The following is a 13,733-nucleotide window of genomic DNA, read 5'->3' on the forward strand; positions in this document are numbered from 1 at the left end:
TATATTTATATTTTATATAATTTCATTGTGCGTCCAACATGTTTATTTATCTTGCGGATTATATTGGTCCGGAGTTGTCTCGGGAGGGAGTCTTATTATGTAATCATCCGAAAAGATTCCCCAGAACGAAAAATCACACGGATCGTGCGTTTCTGCCAGCCGATGCGGAGAGCACAAAGGAGAGGGAGCAAGCGAGATAGAGCGACATAGATCTTGCTTTGTCTATCGATCACGGGATAAAAGCGAGGTTGCGCCGTTTCCACAAACGCAGGCCGAACGCGCAGTTGGAGCGCAGCGCGATCATCGGACTTCTCGGCTGTAGTTGGCGTCGCCTGGGTTTGGTTTGCTTGCTGCAACTCCGTTACGATGGTTGTTAAGAGTAAGTTGCGCGTGTACACGATACCTAGATCGAGAGAACAGTGAAATGGAAATGCACGGCGCGCGGAGGCGACGTGGTCCACGCGAAAGGGACCCAGATTAGACTTGATAGAATCGATACGTTACGGATGTAACTGACCAGCCTTAACCTTTCCAAATATGCCCGATTTTTTTGTTTCGCGGCAAGCCACACCCTCGAGCGCTATTAATAATTTCAAAATCGACACTCGGTGAGCTCCGCTCCGTTATTATCGCGCAAATCTTGGCGGTATCTTTCTTCCGAAAACAAATGTTTACCAACTCAACGACGGTGATAACGCAATTTTTTTTGTTCGTAGTTCGCATACTGATAATGCAGTTTCAGCTCGAGAGGCAGATAAGCTGAGAACTTTTTAACTGCACTGTTTTCCCCTTTTCTACAGATCCATTAACTCCCGAGGTTCTCGATCAGTTACGCGCCAAGTTTTATGCTGATAGTCGCAATGTATTGGCGCAAAATGTCTGTACGAAAACGAATCCTATCGAAGCGTGCGCCTCGAGGAAGATCCTGGAGGAGACCCACCACGTCTTCACTCATAAGATCGAGACCGAGGGCAAGCCTGTAACTAATCAGAAGAACTCTGGAAGGTGCTGGCTTTTTGCCATTCTAAATGTCATGAGAACTAGCTTCATGAAACAGCATAATCTAGATGAGTTTGAGTTTAGCCAAGCTTATCTGTTCTTCTGGGATAAGGTTTGTGTTATATATTTTTATATTTTCAGAGCAGTGTTGCTTATCTGATTTTATTATGTTCCCAAGCAATGCAGTTATAAACACAATATAAACAATGAAAATACCTTCACATATCGATCATAGCTAGATCTTAGTGTCGACATTTACTATGTGATTTTATATACCTTTTCAAATTCATGAAACTGTATACTAAATAAATTTTTAGTTTTTAAAACACAATTCTGAATTGATCAAGAAATAGTAATATCACATTATTAAATTGAAAATCAATTTAATAATAAATGTTGCTGACAAGCAATGTGGCAATAATACCAATGAGAATCCTTTCTCCCTAAAGAAAAAACTAAATAATTTATTGCAAAAAATAACAATACAGTTAGATTCAAAATGTTTAATAAATGTTAAAATTCAATTTTATGTTTAAATTAAAAAAATAAATGTTTAAGCTTTGATACATTTTTTAATCTACTTAATAAAGATTATAAAATGATTTTATAATGTTTATTAAGTAGATTAAAAACTCACAAACTTATTTTATAAATCTGTTTTTTTTTTACTAATTTAAAATAATTTTTATACAAGATTTTGACGATTTAATAAGCATTTTTGTACAAAACATCAACTAAATGTTTCTTAAACGTTCATTAAATGTAAATAGTCTACTTGGATTGCATATATTTTTATATTACAACCAGTTATATTTCTCTTACAGGTAGAGCGTTGCAATTATTTCTTGCATAACATCGTGAACACCGCGAAACGTAGCGAGCCGGTCGAGGGCCGTCTGGTTAACTTTTTGTTGACCGACCCTACCTGCGATGGCGGCCAGTGGGATATGATTGTGAACCTGATAACCAGACACGGTGTCGTACCGAAGACATGTTTTCCGGAATCGTATAGTTGCGAGTCCAGCGTTCGTATGAACAGCCTGTTGAAGAGCAAACTGAGGGAATATGCCAAGGCTCTGCGGGACATGATCGACAACGGCGCATCCGATGACGAGCTAAAAGAGCGAATAAGCGAGCAGATGACGGTGATTTATCGGATAATAGGTATCTGCTTGGGAGTACCTTCGGAGAAGATTACATGGGAATATTACGATAAATCGAAGAATTACAATTGCGTGGGACCAATCACGCCGCTAGAGTTTTATGAGACCTACGTGAAACCTTATTACAATGTGACCGATAAAGTCTGCCTGGTAACCGACCCACGACCGGGTAATCCCTATGGAAAACTATACACTGTAGATTGCCTGGGGAATGTCGTAAATGGGAACATCACTCGCTACAATAATCAGCCGGTGGAATTGCTAATGAAATTATGCGCCGAGAGTATCAAAGATAATGAACCCGTTTGGTTCGGTTGTGACGTTAATAAGAGATTAATAGACAAGCACGGTATCCATGATATAAAGGCTTACAACTTTGAGCTGATGTTTGGCACCGATATTCACGTCGGACTTTCCAAAGCCGATAGACTACTTTATGGAGATTCTATGATGGTACACGCGATGGCATTTACGGCTGTTTCAATAGATGTGAGCGTTTTCAAATACTCTTTCTATATTGAATAATTCGAACAATATGTATCAATGATATTTTGAATTATATATCTAATGTGTATAAATATTTTTCTATTTTAGCGAGAAGGCAAGATAAAGAAGTTCCGAATAGAGAATTCGTGGGGCGAGGATCACGGGCAGAAGGGTTACCAGGTCGTGTCGACTGAGTGGTTTGCCGATTTCGTCTTCGAGGCAGTCGTAGATAAAAAATACGTACCTGCGGACGTGATGGCCGTATTCAATCAGGATCCCATTGTTTTACCCGCTTGGGATCCCATGGGCACGCTCGCTCATTGATGTTAAAGTGATTTAACTAAATGCAATGGCAAGCCGATTTATTTTACAGACGAGGAGGATTTTCAAACATAATACGAGAAAAACGAAATATTTAATAAAAAAAATTCCGGGGGCAATGATTGTACAAAATATACCAATATTTTATACCTTATACAAGAGAAAGCAGCAGTATTGATAAGTGGCTTTGTCGTTTCATATGATTCATATGAATTGTAAGTCCATTTTGTTTATTACAGTATACGAGGGCAACGTTAAGTTTTATCATCAAGACTGAATGTATGAGTTACCATATTTGAAATGGCGAAATAAATATCTTCGTTTTACGCGTGCATAAAAGCAAACTGTAGTTTCCGATCGTTCATGCAACATATTAGTGAAAATGGGGAGGAGTACTACGTTGACGTCGCTTACTTTATTTTAAGGCGCGTTTGGGGAGTACATTGTCAACGTTTTTCATCTATTGCATATTCTATCTTCTATCGTTTATTATAAAACAAAAACAAAATGATGCAATAGCGCATTCTCCGAACACGTCTTTAGTAACCAATAATATATCAATCCTAAATATAATTCGAAGTTTTTAATTCGTCGATTTATTAATCGCATGCGCAAAAGTAATTTCGCTCTGTAAAAACTATGTTTGCGCATAATGCGATTGATCAATTGATAAATTAAAAAAACACGTGTAACTTTTGTTTTATTTACATTGTGGATAACTAAATGGGATGATTATTTTAAAATTTCGTTTTTAACACGCGCGCTTTTAACAAATTACATCTCATACAAAACAAAAATAGACTGTGCACATGATTTATCTACAATTTAATGTTTTCATTATTTAAATGCAGCAATGTACGATATAGCATAGAGGCGCTCGTATTTCTGTGCATGATATAATTTTGAAATTCACTTGTATACAAGATAAAGCAATAGAGAGATGATATAGATAGATATGTAAAATTTAATAAAGACTTGCCGATATGATTAAAAATTTTTGCTCAATAAGCTGTTTTAAATTTATTACTGCCTACTATTTTGCTAATTTTTTCGCTTGTAAATACACAAATCTTGAATTTATTTCAATCAATAAAAAATAATGTTCAAGAAATTCTGGAACCAAAGTATGTTTGTAAAATAATATATTATCAACATTTTGTTTATACAAAAATGCAGAAAGATTTCCTAAACTTCCGAAGATATATGTAAAGTTTTTAATTTCAGGAACCTCTTTTGCTGTCTGTATTGCTTGTAATTATATTGCAACTTGGCCCACACACCCCGACACATGTTCTGCAGACGAACGTCCTTTTCTATAAGCGCAAATTCGTAAATTCTCTGTATCATGTACTTTGGTGTAGCAAAGTGGCCACGTTGAATTAAACTCAAAGCAGCATACAGCCTGCAACGGGCAACAAGGAGAGGATTGTCGAGGCGCATTGCCAATTCAAACTGCTTCACCGAGATTTTGCCTGCCATTTTAGCCTGCATACAAAATACATCAGATTAAAGAAAGTGCATTGTATAATTCAATGAAAGAACCAGCCATGACCTACACAGTGTTGAAATTCTTCCCCCAATGCAGAAAACGCTCCTCCGAGCGTGGACAGCCAGGACATAGCGTGATCAGTTTCTTGCTTCTCTACAACCATTTGCATTAGTTTTTCGCTCCTAAGAAAGATACAAATATGAAAGACCAAAACAATTTGAATTGTATCGTATAATTATCGCAAAAACTTGCCATTTGTAATCCAGGAATTGCTTTCTTGGTGTTCGCAGTCTTACGAGTAATAGCTGCGAATGTTCCACATCAGACGACCTGTCGCATGCCGATTGAAAATGTCCTAACACTCCCATGGCACTCTTACGATAGACAGATGACTTTGACAGCATCGCAATATAAGCCGAGACGAGATAGGAATTGAGTCCCTTTTCGCACAGACAAACTGGCTTTGCGAATCTACATATACAAATCTCGTCATCCTCTATAAATTGTGTGAATTGTTCACTGTGTCCCGCATCTCTAAATACACTGTGTGACTTGATGGTGACATCATCGAAAATCATATGGTTTCTATATATAATAAATCGCACGCGATAATTCATCTCTTGCTTTAATTTAGGAAATCCTATATTTTGCAGCATTACTGCATTGGGTACATTCCTCATGTCACTGACGTCCATTGACGGAGTTCATCAATGAACAAGTGCATTGACGAGCTTTACGATTGATTAAAGATTCCCAATCGGAGAAGATCATCTAAAATCGAGTTTCGTGAACAAATTTGAACTTAAACGTCTGAATTCCATTGACGATTACTCGACTCGTTTTCTACGATACGCGTTGCATCCATAGACACAGCGAGCATGAGCACGATGAGCATAATCAAATCACCAAATTTCCCTAGTCAGCTGTTAGCACACCTGGCGAAGGCAGCGCCAAACGCGCGTACATACAACAAACTTCAAATCGTTTCTATCCTAACCCTAACCGCTTTCGCGCGATTGACTGATTCGTCGCATTGTATCGACGATAATTTACGCGAACGCAACGAATTTCTCTTGGGAAATGATGAGCTAATTAATTTCAAAAGGAGTCTATCTTTGAAATTAATTTTTCATAACTCTTTCTAAGAGGGACTCATTCATGATATTTTCCACACATGTTGTTCTGAGTATAAGTATCAAAAAGATACATGTAAAGTTTGAAGAATAAGTTCCTTTTAGAAAAAGAGAAGAAGTTATGAAAAATTTATTTTAAAAGTAGTTGCTCTGCGAAATTAATTTGCTCATAACTTTCCAAAAGGTACACAAATGTACCATGTTCATTTGGATTTTATCATAGATGTGATACATAGGAGTTTTGGAGTTAGTTATTCCTAAATTTAATTGGTCAATTAAGCTAATTTGTATTTGTAAACCCTGTATAAATTGATTTTGATGAGATTCGTCAACTTCTATATAAATTTATCCTAAACAGCACATAATATTTAAGATAAATTATATTCATATTTATTGCGTTATATCTAATGCTATATTGGTTGTTTCTAGGTGATAGCTACAACGATAGATTTAGTCCATGTAACAATAACAATCACGCGATTCTCGAAATTACGCCGGAAATGTGAGGATACTTATATGCAAGGATACTGCATAAAGAATAAAAGAATATTACACTTATATAACTGTAAGATATCAAACGTGAAACCAAGGCTCACATAACTGATTGTGACAAATAAAGAATTTAAAGAATCTATATAAAGGACAGCAAACTCAATGCACACTTTGTGAGGCTCAACAAAGCTTCGAAATGAAGATCTACATGTTCATCCTTTTGCCGATTGTGATTGCAGCTGTTTTTACACTTCCCATCGAAGGTATGAAATAAAATTTAAAACTGTAGATATGTAAAGAATATAATTACGTGATTAATTTTCAATTATCATACAGTTCATGGAGAAAATAGTAACAAATCTATAAATTAAATTAAATATGTATTCGTATAATGCAAATAAAACTTTTAAAGTATATTTAAATGTAATTTTATAATGTAATTTTATTGTAAGTATATGGATACGTGTGATAAATTTTGAAGTTATATTTTTTAATTTATTTTTTAAAGATAATTTTTTTAAATCTCATGTTGTGATAATGTTTTCATATAATTTTACTTTGTAATGATAATATTTCTTCGTGCATGTATGTATTTCAAATGAAGATAAAATGTCCCTGGAGTCGCGCCTGCTGGCAAATGAAGATAAATCCTTAAAATTTGCACCTGTCGAAGAACACCATCGCGCACGTAGGATCGTCTGTGACCTTCTTGATGGTTTTGGTGTTGGTCACAGCGTTTGCGCAGCCTATTGTATTACCAGAGGACACAAAGGAGGATATTGTACTACGACTGGCACTTGTGAATGTCGCACGTAAATAACGATTTGAATAATAATTAAATTATACGGTCTTCTTACATCCTCGATTATTTTGAGATGGTGAAATAATTGTAACTTGTAGAGAATGACTTTAGCTTATCATTATTAGATAATATTGAATCCTTGTTGAAGACTTACACGAAATTATCCTGCTTTAAATTGTTTCTTGAGAAAAAAATGCTTACAGCTAGCACTTCATGAAAAGTGTTTTAATTCATATAAAAACGAATTCTGAGAAAAATTTTCATCAGGCTAATTAAAAGAATATATCGTATTATAAATTTAAACTAATTTAAACGCTTCTATCATTTTTTCTTTTGATTTTTCCTCTTACTCCGATTTTTATTTTCATCGGGGAATTTAATAATAGTTGAAGAGGAGATAATCGATATGCTTAAGCATATTAATTAATATCAAATGATTTTAATTTAATAATGAAATTTTATTATTTTTAGGGAGCAATGTGGTCAATTGCAAGGTAATTGATCATTTTTCTAGGAAGACTTAAAAATTTGATCCGATCAACCTATCGTGTAATATATTTGGAAATTCCATTTAACATTGAATCATAAATTCATCTGTGATAAATATTTTTAAACATTTAAAATTAATGTGTAATATTGTAATAGTATCCTCTGCATCGTTTCATTACAGAAGTATATATAATAATTTATTGTGGTATATATAAATACATACGAATATAAAATGTTTAATATTTTATTTAATTAATTTTTTTATTCAGCGGATAATACTGTCAACGAGATTTCTTAATAATTAGAATAATTAATTAGACAATAAAAAGAAAAAGAAAGAAAAACGAACGAAAGGTTTGGCAAGGAATAAAACTATTGCCAGTGTTGGTCACACTGACATTCATTACGTTTATTGGTCTTATAACATAACCTCTAATGAGAGAGCGTGATGATCCGGCACCGATTATTAATCCATATAATAAACTAATTAAAGAAGAAGCATAATAATCTAAAGACGGAAATTGAAAGAAAGAAACAGAGAGGAGCATCTAATGCACCAATCGTGATAAGGTTATGTGATTACGGACGAGTAATTTAAAAATTGACACGCGAGATGCTGAAAACGTTCAGACTTGGTCACAAATTTTGTCGGGTCTGTCGCGGATCTGAGGATTTTGCGATGCGAATACAGAGGAGGCTATTCTTGTCGGAAGCGTATCGCTGTGAGGAGGCATGGAACCGCAGACTGGAGTCACCACTGTTGCAGAAGATCGACCCGACGACGATGTATATGCAGCTGGAGCAGAAGTTCGGGAGCGTCGGAAAGGTGAGCGCCGTCGACGTCGACATCTTCATCAACAGCGTCACCGAGCGCACGTTCCTCGACGAGGTAATGAGGACCTTGCATAATCTCAGGCAGTCCGTGGAAACGACGAATATCCTTGATTCCACGCACCACGCCGTGATACGCTACTTCCTGCAACATGAGTACATTCAAGAGCTGCACGAGGTATTGAACGACAGACTCAATTATGGCATCTTCCCTGATAACTTCGATTACAACATGCTCATGGACCATTTCATCAAGAGGAAGGATTACGCTTCTGCCGCTAAGGTGGCAAGTTTGGTTATGTTGCAGGAAGATACGGCTCATCCTATCACCAATGCATTATGTTTATACTCGTGCCATAGATATTTGGAAAATCCTGAAAATTGGAAGAAACCAGAGCCTCCGGTAGAGGATGCCTCTACAGAGGAAGTAAAGATACGTGTAAAATATATAAGAAATCCATACTTTGATGACCATTTTGATCTCATCGATCCAAGAGATCTTGTTGGTAAGACCCTGAACTTTCAGGGAAAGCATAGGGCAGATGCTATAGGGAGAACTTGTCAATTGAGAGGCTTAATTTTGTACAAGAAGTACAATGATGTATTAAACTTGATAAAGAAGTGGTTAGAGACAATGCAAGACAAGATAGTTTATGAAGAAGTATTTGAATTAATATCGAAAGATAACAGTGGACTTCAGGATCAAGATGCTGATAAGTTTAAACTTGTAGAGGCCCAATTATCTGCGTTGAAGGAGAAACAAAATCTTAAAGAAAGTTTTATCGAAGCATTAGAGAATCTTGTGAAAGCAGTTGTAAACAAGGAAGCTGAAAATGATATATCTAAACAATGCCAGGTAATGAAGTAAAAAGAATTTTTTTGAATCTGATTATTTAATACTTGTAATAAATTATAAAATTGCAAAATATATTTCAAATTTTCAGACTTATCTTGATTGGGAGCGTAAGAGAACTTTGGTATTAGAAACACAAATAAAAGCGATAGATATAGAAAAAAGAATTAGTAATATAAAAAAGATGAAGAAGGATTTGACAACTAGAGAGGAACTTTTAACATTCTTTGATAACGAGGAAAAAATTGAATTGCAAATAGAGAAGATAGAAGAGAAGGAACGCAAAGAAGATGAACGTATCCATGCCATGCACAAGAGTGCAAAGAAATTGAGACTGTTAGTTGCTACGGAGTCCTATATACCACCAGATATTAAAAGTAAAGATAAAAAGAGTGTAAAATAAAAAGAGGTAGGACATATATACATATGTATAAAAAATCAGAACAAAAAGTCAATGGAACAGTTGTCTCATTAAACTTTGATATTATATATGTGTACTCTCCACATATATTATATTTATGGAAATAATTTTCAAGGAGAATATGTATAAAATATTAAACGTTGATTTTACCATTATTCGTACACATTCTATATTTTGTACATGTTCTTTTCTTGAAAGTGACGCTTTAGCAGTTATTTTATTTACAGCCATATAAGTCAGATCTTCAAGTTGCGAGAAATACGAAAGTTGAACTCGATGCTAAAAAATTATTAGGCTTTATAACAAATATCTTTGAGCATTGATGTTAACAGCGTGTTTTTTTTTATTATACACTTGGCCCGAGGCTAGTGGAAGCCTAATGCCTGACGACTCCAGGCCAAGGCACATTTTTTTAGCAGCCAACTTAGTAGATTCGCGCGGAGACTCTTGGGCAATATCGTATTTTGCCAGTTGCGCAGCTAAAAAGTATTTGGTCTTTGATACATTCGATTGTATTCGTTTACATCCTGTAAAATAGTAAAAGAATGTCTAGAGAATTAAGATATTCATACAATTTCAATATTTCTTACAGTGCATAATTATTGTGAAAATGAGTTTCGTACCTGTACTAGATTCCCATCTGGTCCTGTATATTATAATTCGTAAAATGGCGCAACACTGTACATAACAATCACGAGGTTTTACTCTGGAGTTGTGCGGTTAATGCAGCGGTTTCTTGCTTCATCTGTTTCAAATCGGCAGTTATTCTTTCCAGATTAGCGCCGACATTCTTAGCCGACTCAGAATCGATCTAAACACAAATTTTAATTAAATCAGTTTTTTTCATTACATACACTATCGCTCGAAAGTTTGGAGCACTGTAATTTTTAGAAATATCAAAACATTTTTAAAAATATGATTCTTTACAGATACGATTTTATTCAAAAGATTAATTTTTATTTTTAATCGTACACTAATGGAATAAAATTTACGATTTAAAAAATTATGGATTCTCCTACAATGTTAGTAAATAAAATTAAACTTTTTTTTTTCAAAATTTAGAAATGCTCCAAACTTTTCAGCAATAGCATAAGCTACTTCTTTTAATTCTATAATTATAGAAATCTTACCTGTTCCTCTAAATCTCTAATTTCTCGTATTGTCGCACCTGTTTCCTCGACTAAACTCACGAGTTCATTGCAGTCCGAATGTAACGTCGCTAATAATTTATAAGCTTTCCGCGAAGCTTCGTTTATTCTCGCGTCTCTAAATATCAGTTCGTCTACAACAGTGAAAGATCTCTCCAATCTCCCGGTAAGCGTATTAATTTCCTTTTGAATCTCACGGGTATCCACCAGAACCTTGCTTATCTCATCTCTCTGTTTTCTGACGTTATTTATTATTTCTAGAATTCGTTGAGTGTATGCGGACCTATTCACCTCCTTCGGAAGTTTCTGAACTTCCGCGACCAACTGTGAATATTGTTGATCCTTATTTCGACATTCCTCTTGAAGTTCCTTCTCTTTTTCTTTTAACAATTTTATCTCGTCTAACTTCTTTTGACTCGCATTCTATGTAAAAATGTAATCATTTATAAAGCATAAATAGTGTCTCTTTGTTACCCTAAAATTTTATATACTTACTGCTTTTGTGGAATGCTTCTCCCTTTCTTGCCTATACTTCATGATTAAAGGTACCCTATGCTTTTCCCACTGATTTGCTAAATTAATCAATTTGCTTGTACTGGCTTCAATCGCAGATTCCAATTTCTTTATATTCTCTGGTCCATCTTGAAGCAACTCGTATGCTTTTGCCTTGATTTTTTTTTGTTCCTCACTAATTCTTAATTCCTTCTCTTCGTTCTGATTGGTTACCGCCACTTGTGCTAATCTAGTGGTCAGTTTTTTAATCTCGTTTTGCAATTCTTCTATATTTATTCTAAGACTTTCGCATTCCGTTTTTATCTTTTCCGTTTCAACTTCCTGTTTTGCTTCGTTTTTTAATGTTTCTTGCTCTGGAAGCACTGGATGTATCGCAGACTCTGGTTTCACCTGAGATTCCTGGAAGTTTAACAATTGTATCAAACATATAACATATGAATATTCTGCTATATAAGGTACATTTAAGATGTATTCTGTATATTTACCATTGAAGTTTGTGTCTTGTTCTCTGCTGAGAACTTGCTAAATTCTTTGACAATATTATGTGCATTAGAATAAGCAATTTTTTCAGAGTGCTGGCTGTTAAGCCAGTTTATGCGCTCCATAATATCTATTGGAGAAGTATTGAGCGCTCTCGCATTATACGATATCATGGAAGGTAAAAAGCATGAAATGTCTTGCATTTGTTCAGGCACTGGTTGTAAATAGCGCATACAGTAATCTTTATAATCTACAATAATGAATACTAATCATGTATTAATATTGCTTTTTGACACTGGCAAAACTAATCCAATTTAATGTTACATTACCATCTTCCACATTTGCTATTGGTACTTCAATATTTACAGGTGTGTAAGGGATACTCGCTCTTCCTCTATTTCTGAATCCTTTTGTATGGCAATAGTGCGGTAACCATGGTACAGAGAGTCCTTGAGATATTGAAGATGCTACTGATTTCTCCAACAAAGCAACCTTACTAATAGACTCATTTATTGTTTTCTCACTTTCCTTTGGCAGTTTTTCAATGAGAAACATGAACACCCTTCGCAGATCTGCTTCTGAGTTGTACAAGAATGTCTGATAGCCAATGTCACCTCTGTACCCAAGTTCCTGTAATTTTTGATTGGCCAATGAAAATCAGCAAAGTCAAGTGGACACATTGTAGTCTGTAAAAAGTATACAGAAAATATTTACCGTGCATGTTTGGGCGAGAGTAGCGCCCAGTCGAAAGCGCGCTGCCATATTCACAGGTAGTACAGTGGACAAGCCTAGACCCGGCCTTATTGCTTCTAAGCATCTTACAGTAGCTTCCACAACTAATTCAGTGTTAAAGCCACTTAGATTCGTTATGCTCTCTTCAATGTCACTGAAAAGAAATGATTGCTTGTAATAATAATAAAAAACCCCCGAGCAGAGTAGGAGTCACAGTCGGTTTGTGACATCTTCTGGAATTCCTTCAAGATAGAACAGAAGGTATCTACTTCATTCTTATTTTTATAATGCCATGTCGATATTTTCTCGAGTATTAACGTTAATTTTCGTTCATTTTGACGCGGTTGACGGCGTCGCAAGGAGGCAATCGTACGAGTGAGCTCACGTGCCCAATCGCGAACAGATCGCCGAAACACCGCCCACTTTATCGAAAGAAAAAATCCAGTGGCGAACCGATCGGAGCCGCCGAGCTCGAGTACTTACCAGCCTATTTGTCGCAACGAGTGAATTATTATATTGTCGATCTCCTCCATTCTATGTAAAAAGATGAAAACCCTAAGGCGCCGCTACCGCCCCGTCGTATCGCGTGTTTATGAGGTCCGGCTCAAATTTATCATCGGCATCTAACCTTCCGGCGAGCGTGACAAGCGCTCGCGTACACTCGTATCGGCATGCGTATGTGTGCGTATGTGTGTGTGTTGACAGATGGCGTGGCAGCGGTTTGATAGGAAGTTCTTGCGATCCCAGCCAAATTTAGAGTTTAGAGGCTTCTTTATTTGTATAAATTTAGCTGACAATTAATGACTGACGTCTATTTCTTCTAATATAGGTTAATTCTAATCTAATTCTAATTTTTAATTTGTTTATCTCAATGAAAAATTTTTTTCAGAATTTTTGTATAATTTTATGATCTTTTAGAAAAATTATAAAATTATATAGAATTTTTATAATAATTTGGAACACTTTAGAAATATTAAGAAAGCTTACATCTTTTTTTAGAATTCTTTATGTGTCCCAGACAACACACAATGTTTATAAAAGATTTACAAAATATTTCATAAACATTTTTATGTTCTTAGATTTAACAGACCATAAAGATCAATCACATAAAAATATTTATAAAATGGTCGGTATTGTAATAACTATATGTGCGCCTTGCATTTTATATTTATATATAAATATATACTATAATAAATATTTATATATAAATATAAAAAATATATAAGTTGTTTAAATTATATTATAAATTAAATTGTTTCACTTTTACTTTGAAACTTTTTGTATAAATGATTCAAACTTTTGTTTATTTATTTATATAATTGTACTCGAGTGAATTGCAATTGCAATTGGACTGCAATTTCATAATGCAAATTATTGCCAT

General features: G+C 35.1%; 5 protein-coding genes across 5 annotated transcripts; 3 read left to right on the forward strand and 2 right to left on the reverse strand.

Moving 5' to 3' along the window:
• The first annotated feature begins 133 nt into the window (after nt 1–133).
• Nucleotides 134–3,963, forward strand: LOC105196208 (bleomycin hydrolase). Its single transcript, XM_011162008.3, has 4 exons — nt 134–379; nt 801–1,111; nt 1,824–2,651; nt 2,757–3,963. Exons 1-4 carry the CDS (start codon nt 367–369, stop codon nt 2,970–2,972), a joined length of 1,368 nt encoding a protein of 455 aa, XP_011160310.1. The 5' UTR covers nt 134–366; the 3' UTR covers nt 2,973–3,963.
• A 131-nt stretch (nt 3,964–4,094) lies between these two features.
• On the reverse strand, nt 4,095–5,332 carry LOC105196209. The gene is made up of 3 exons (XM_011162009.3): nt 4,711–5,332; nt 4,526–4,640; nt 4,095–4,454 (listed from the first exon to the last, which is right to left on the reverse strand). The coding sequence occupies exons 1-3, from the start codon at nt 5,151–5,153 to the stop codon at nt 4,155–4,157; spliced, it is 858 nt and encodes a 285-aa protein (XP_011160311.1). The 5' UTR covers nt 5,154–5,332; the 3' UTR covers nt 4,095–4,154.
• A 100-nt stretch (nt 5,333–5,432) lies between these two features.
• LOC105196210 (defensin) lies at nt 5,433–7,905 on the forward strand. Its single transcript, XM_011162010.3, has 5 exons — nt 5,433–5,837; nt 6,021–6,346; nt 6,688–6,895; nt 7,357–7,379; nt 7,644–7,905. The coding sequence occupies exons 2-5, from the start codon at nt 6,280–6,282 to the stop codon at nt 7,670–7,672; spliced, it is 327 nt and encodes a 108-aa protein (XP_011160312.2). The 5' UTR covers nt 5,433–5,837; nt 6,021–6,279; the 3' UTR covers nt 7,673–7,905.
• Nucleotides 7,803–9,634, forward strand: LOC105196211 (28S ribosomal protein S27, mitochondrial). The gene is made up of 2 exons (XM_011162011.3): nt 7,803–9,061; nt 9,150–9,634. Exons 1-2 carry the CDS (start codon nt 7,988–7,990, stop codon nt 9,459–9,461), a joined length of 1,386 nt encoding a protein of 461 aa, XP_011160313.2. The 5' UTR covers nt 7,803–7,987; the 3' UTR covers nt 9,462–9,634.
• Nucleotides 9,624–13,104, reverse strand: LOC105196212 (coiled-coil domain-containing protein 22 homolog). The gene is made up of 8 exons (XM_011162013.3): nt 12,836–13,104; nt 12,335–12,506; nt 11,950–12,250; nt 11,626–11,870; nt 11,123–11,539; nt 10,610–11,050; nt 10,103–10,290; nt 9,624–10,006 (listed from the first exon to the last, which is right to left on the reverse strand). The coding sequence occupies exons 1-7, from the start codon at nt 12,883–12,885 to the stop codon at nt 10,171–10,173; spliced, it is 1,746 nt and encodes a 581-aa protein (XP_011160315.1). The 5' UTR covers nt 12,886–13,104; the 3' UTR covers nt 9,624–10,006; nt 10,103–10,170.
• Nucleotides 13,105–13,733: the final 629 nt, after the last annotated feature.

This window comes from Solenopsis invicta, chromosome 14 (genome assembly GCF_016802725.1).
Source record: "Solenopsis invicta isolate M01_SB chromosome 14, UNIL_Sinv_3.0, whole genome shotgun sequence".
NCBI classification, from domain to species: Eukaryota; Metazoa; Arthropoda; class Insecta; order Hymenoptera; family Formicidae; genus Solenopsis; species Solenopsis invicta.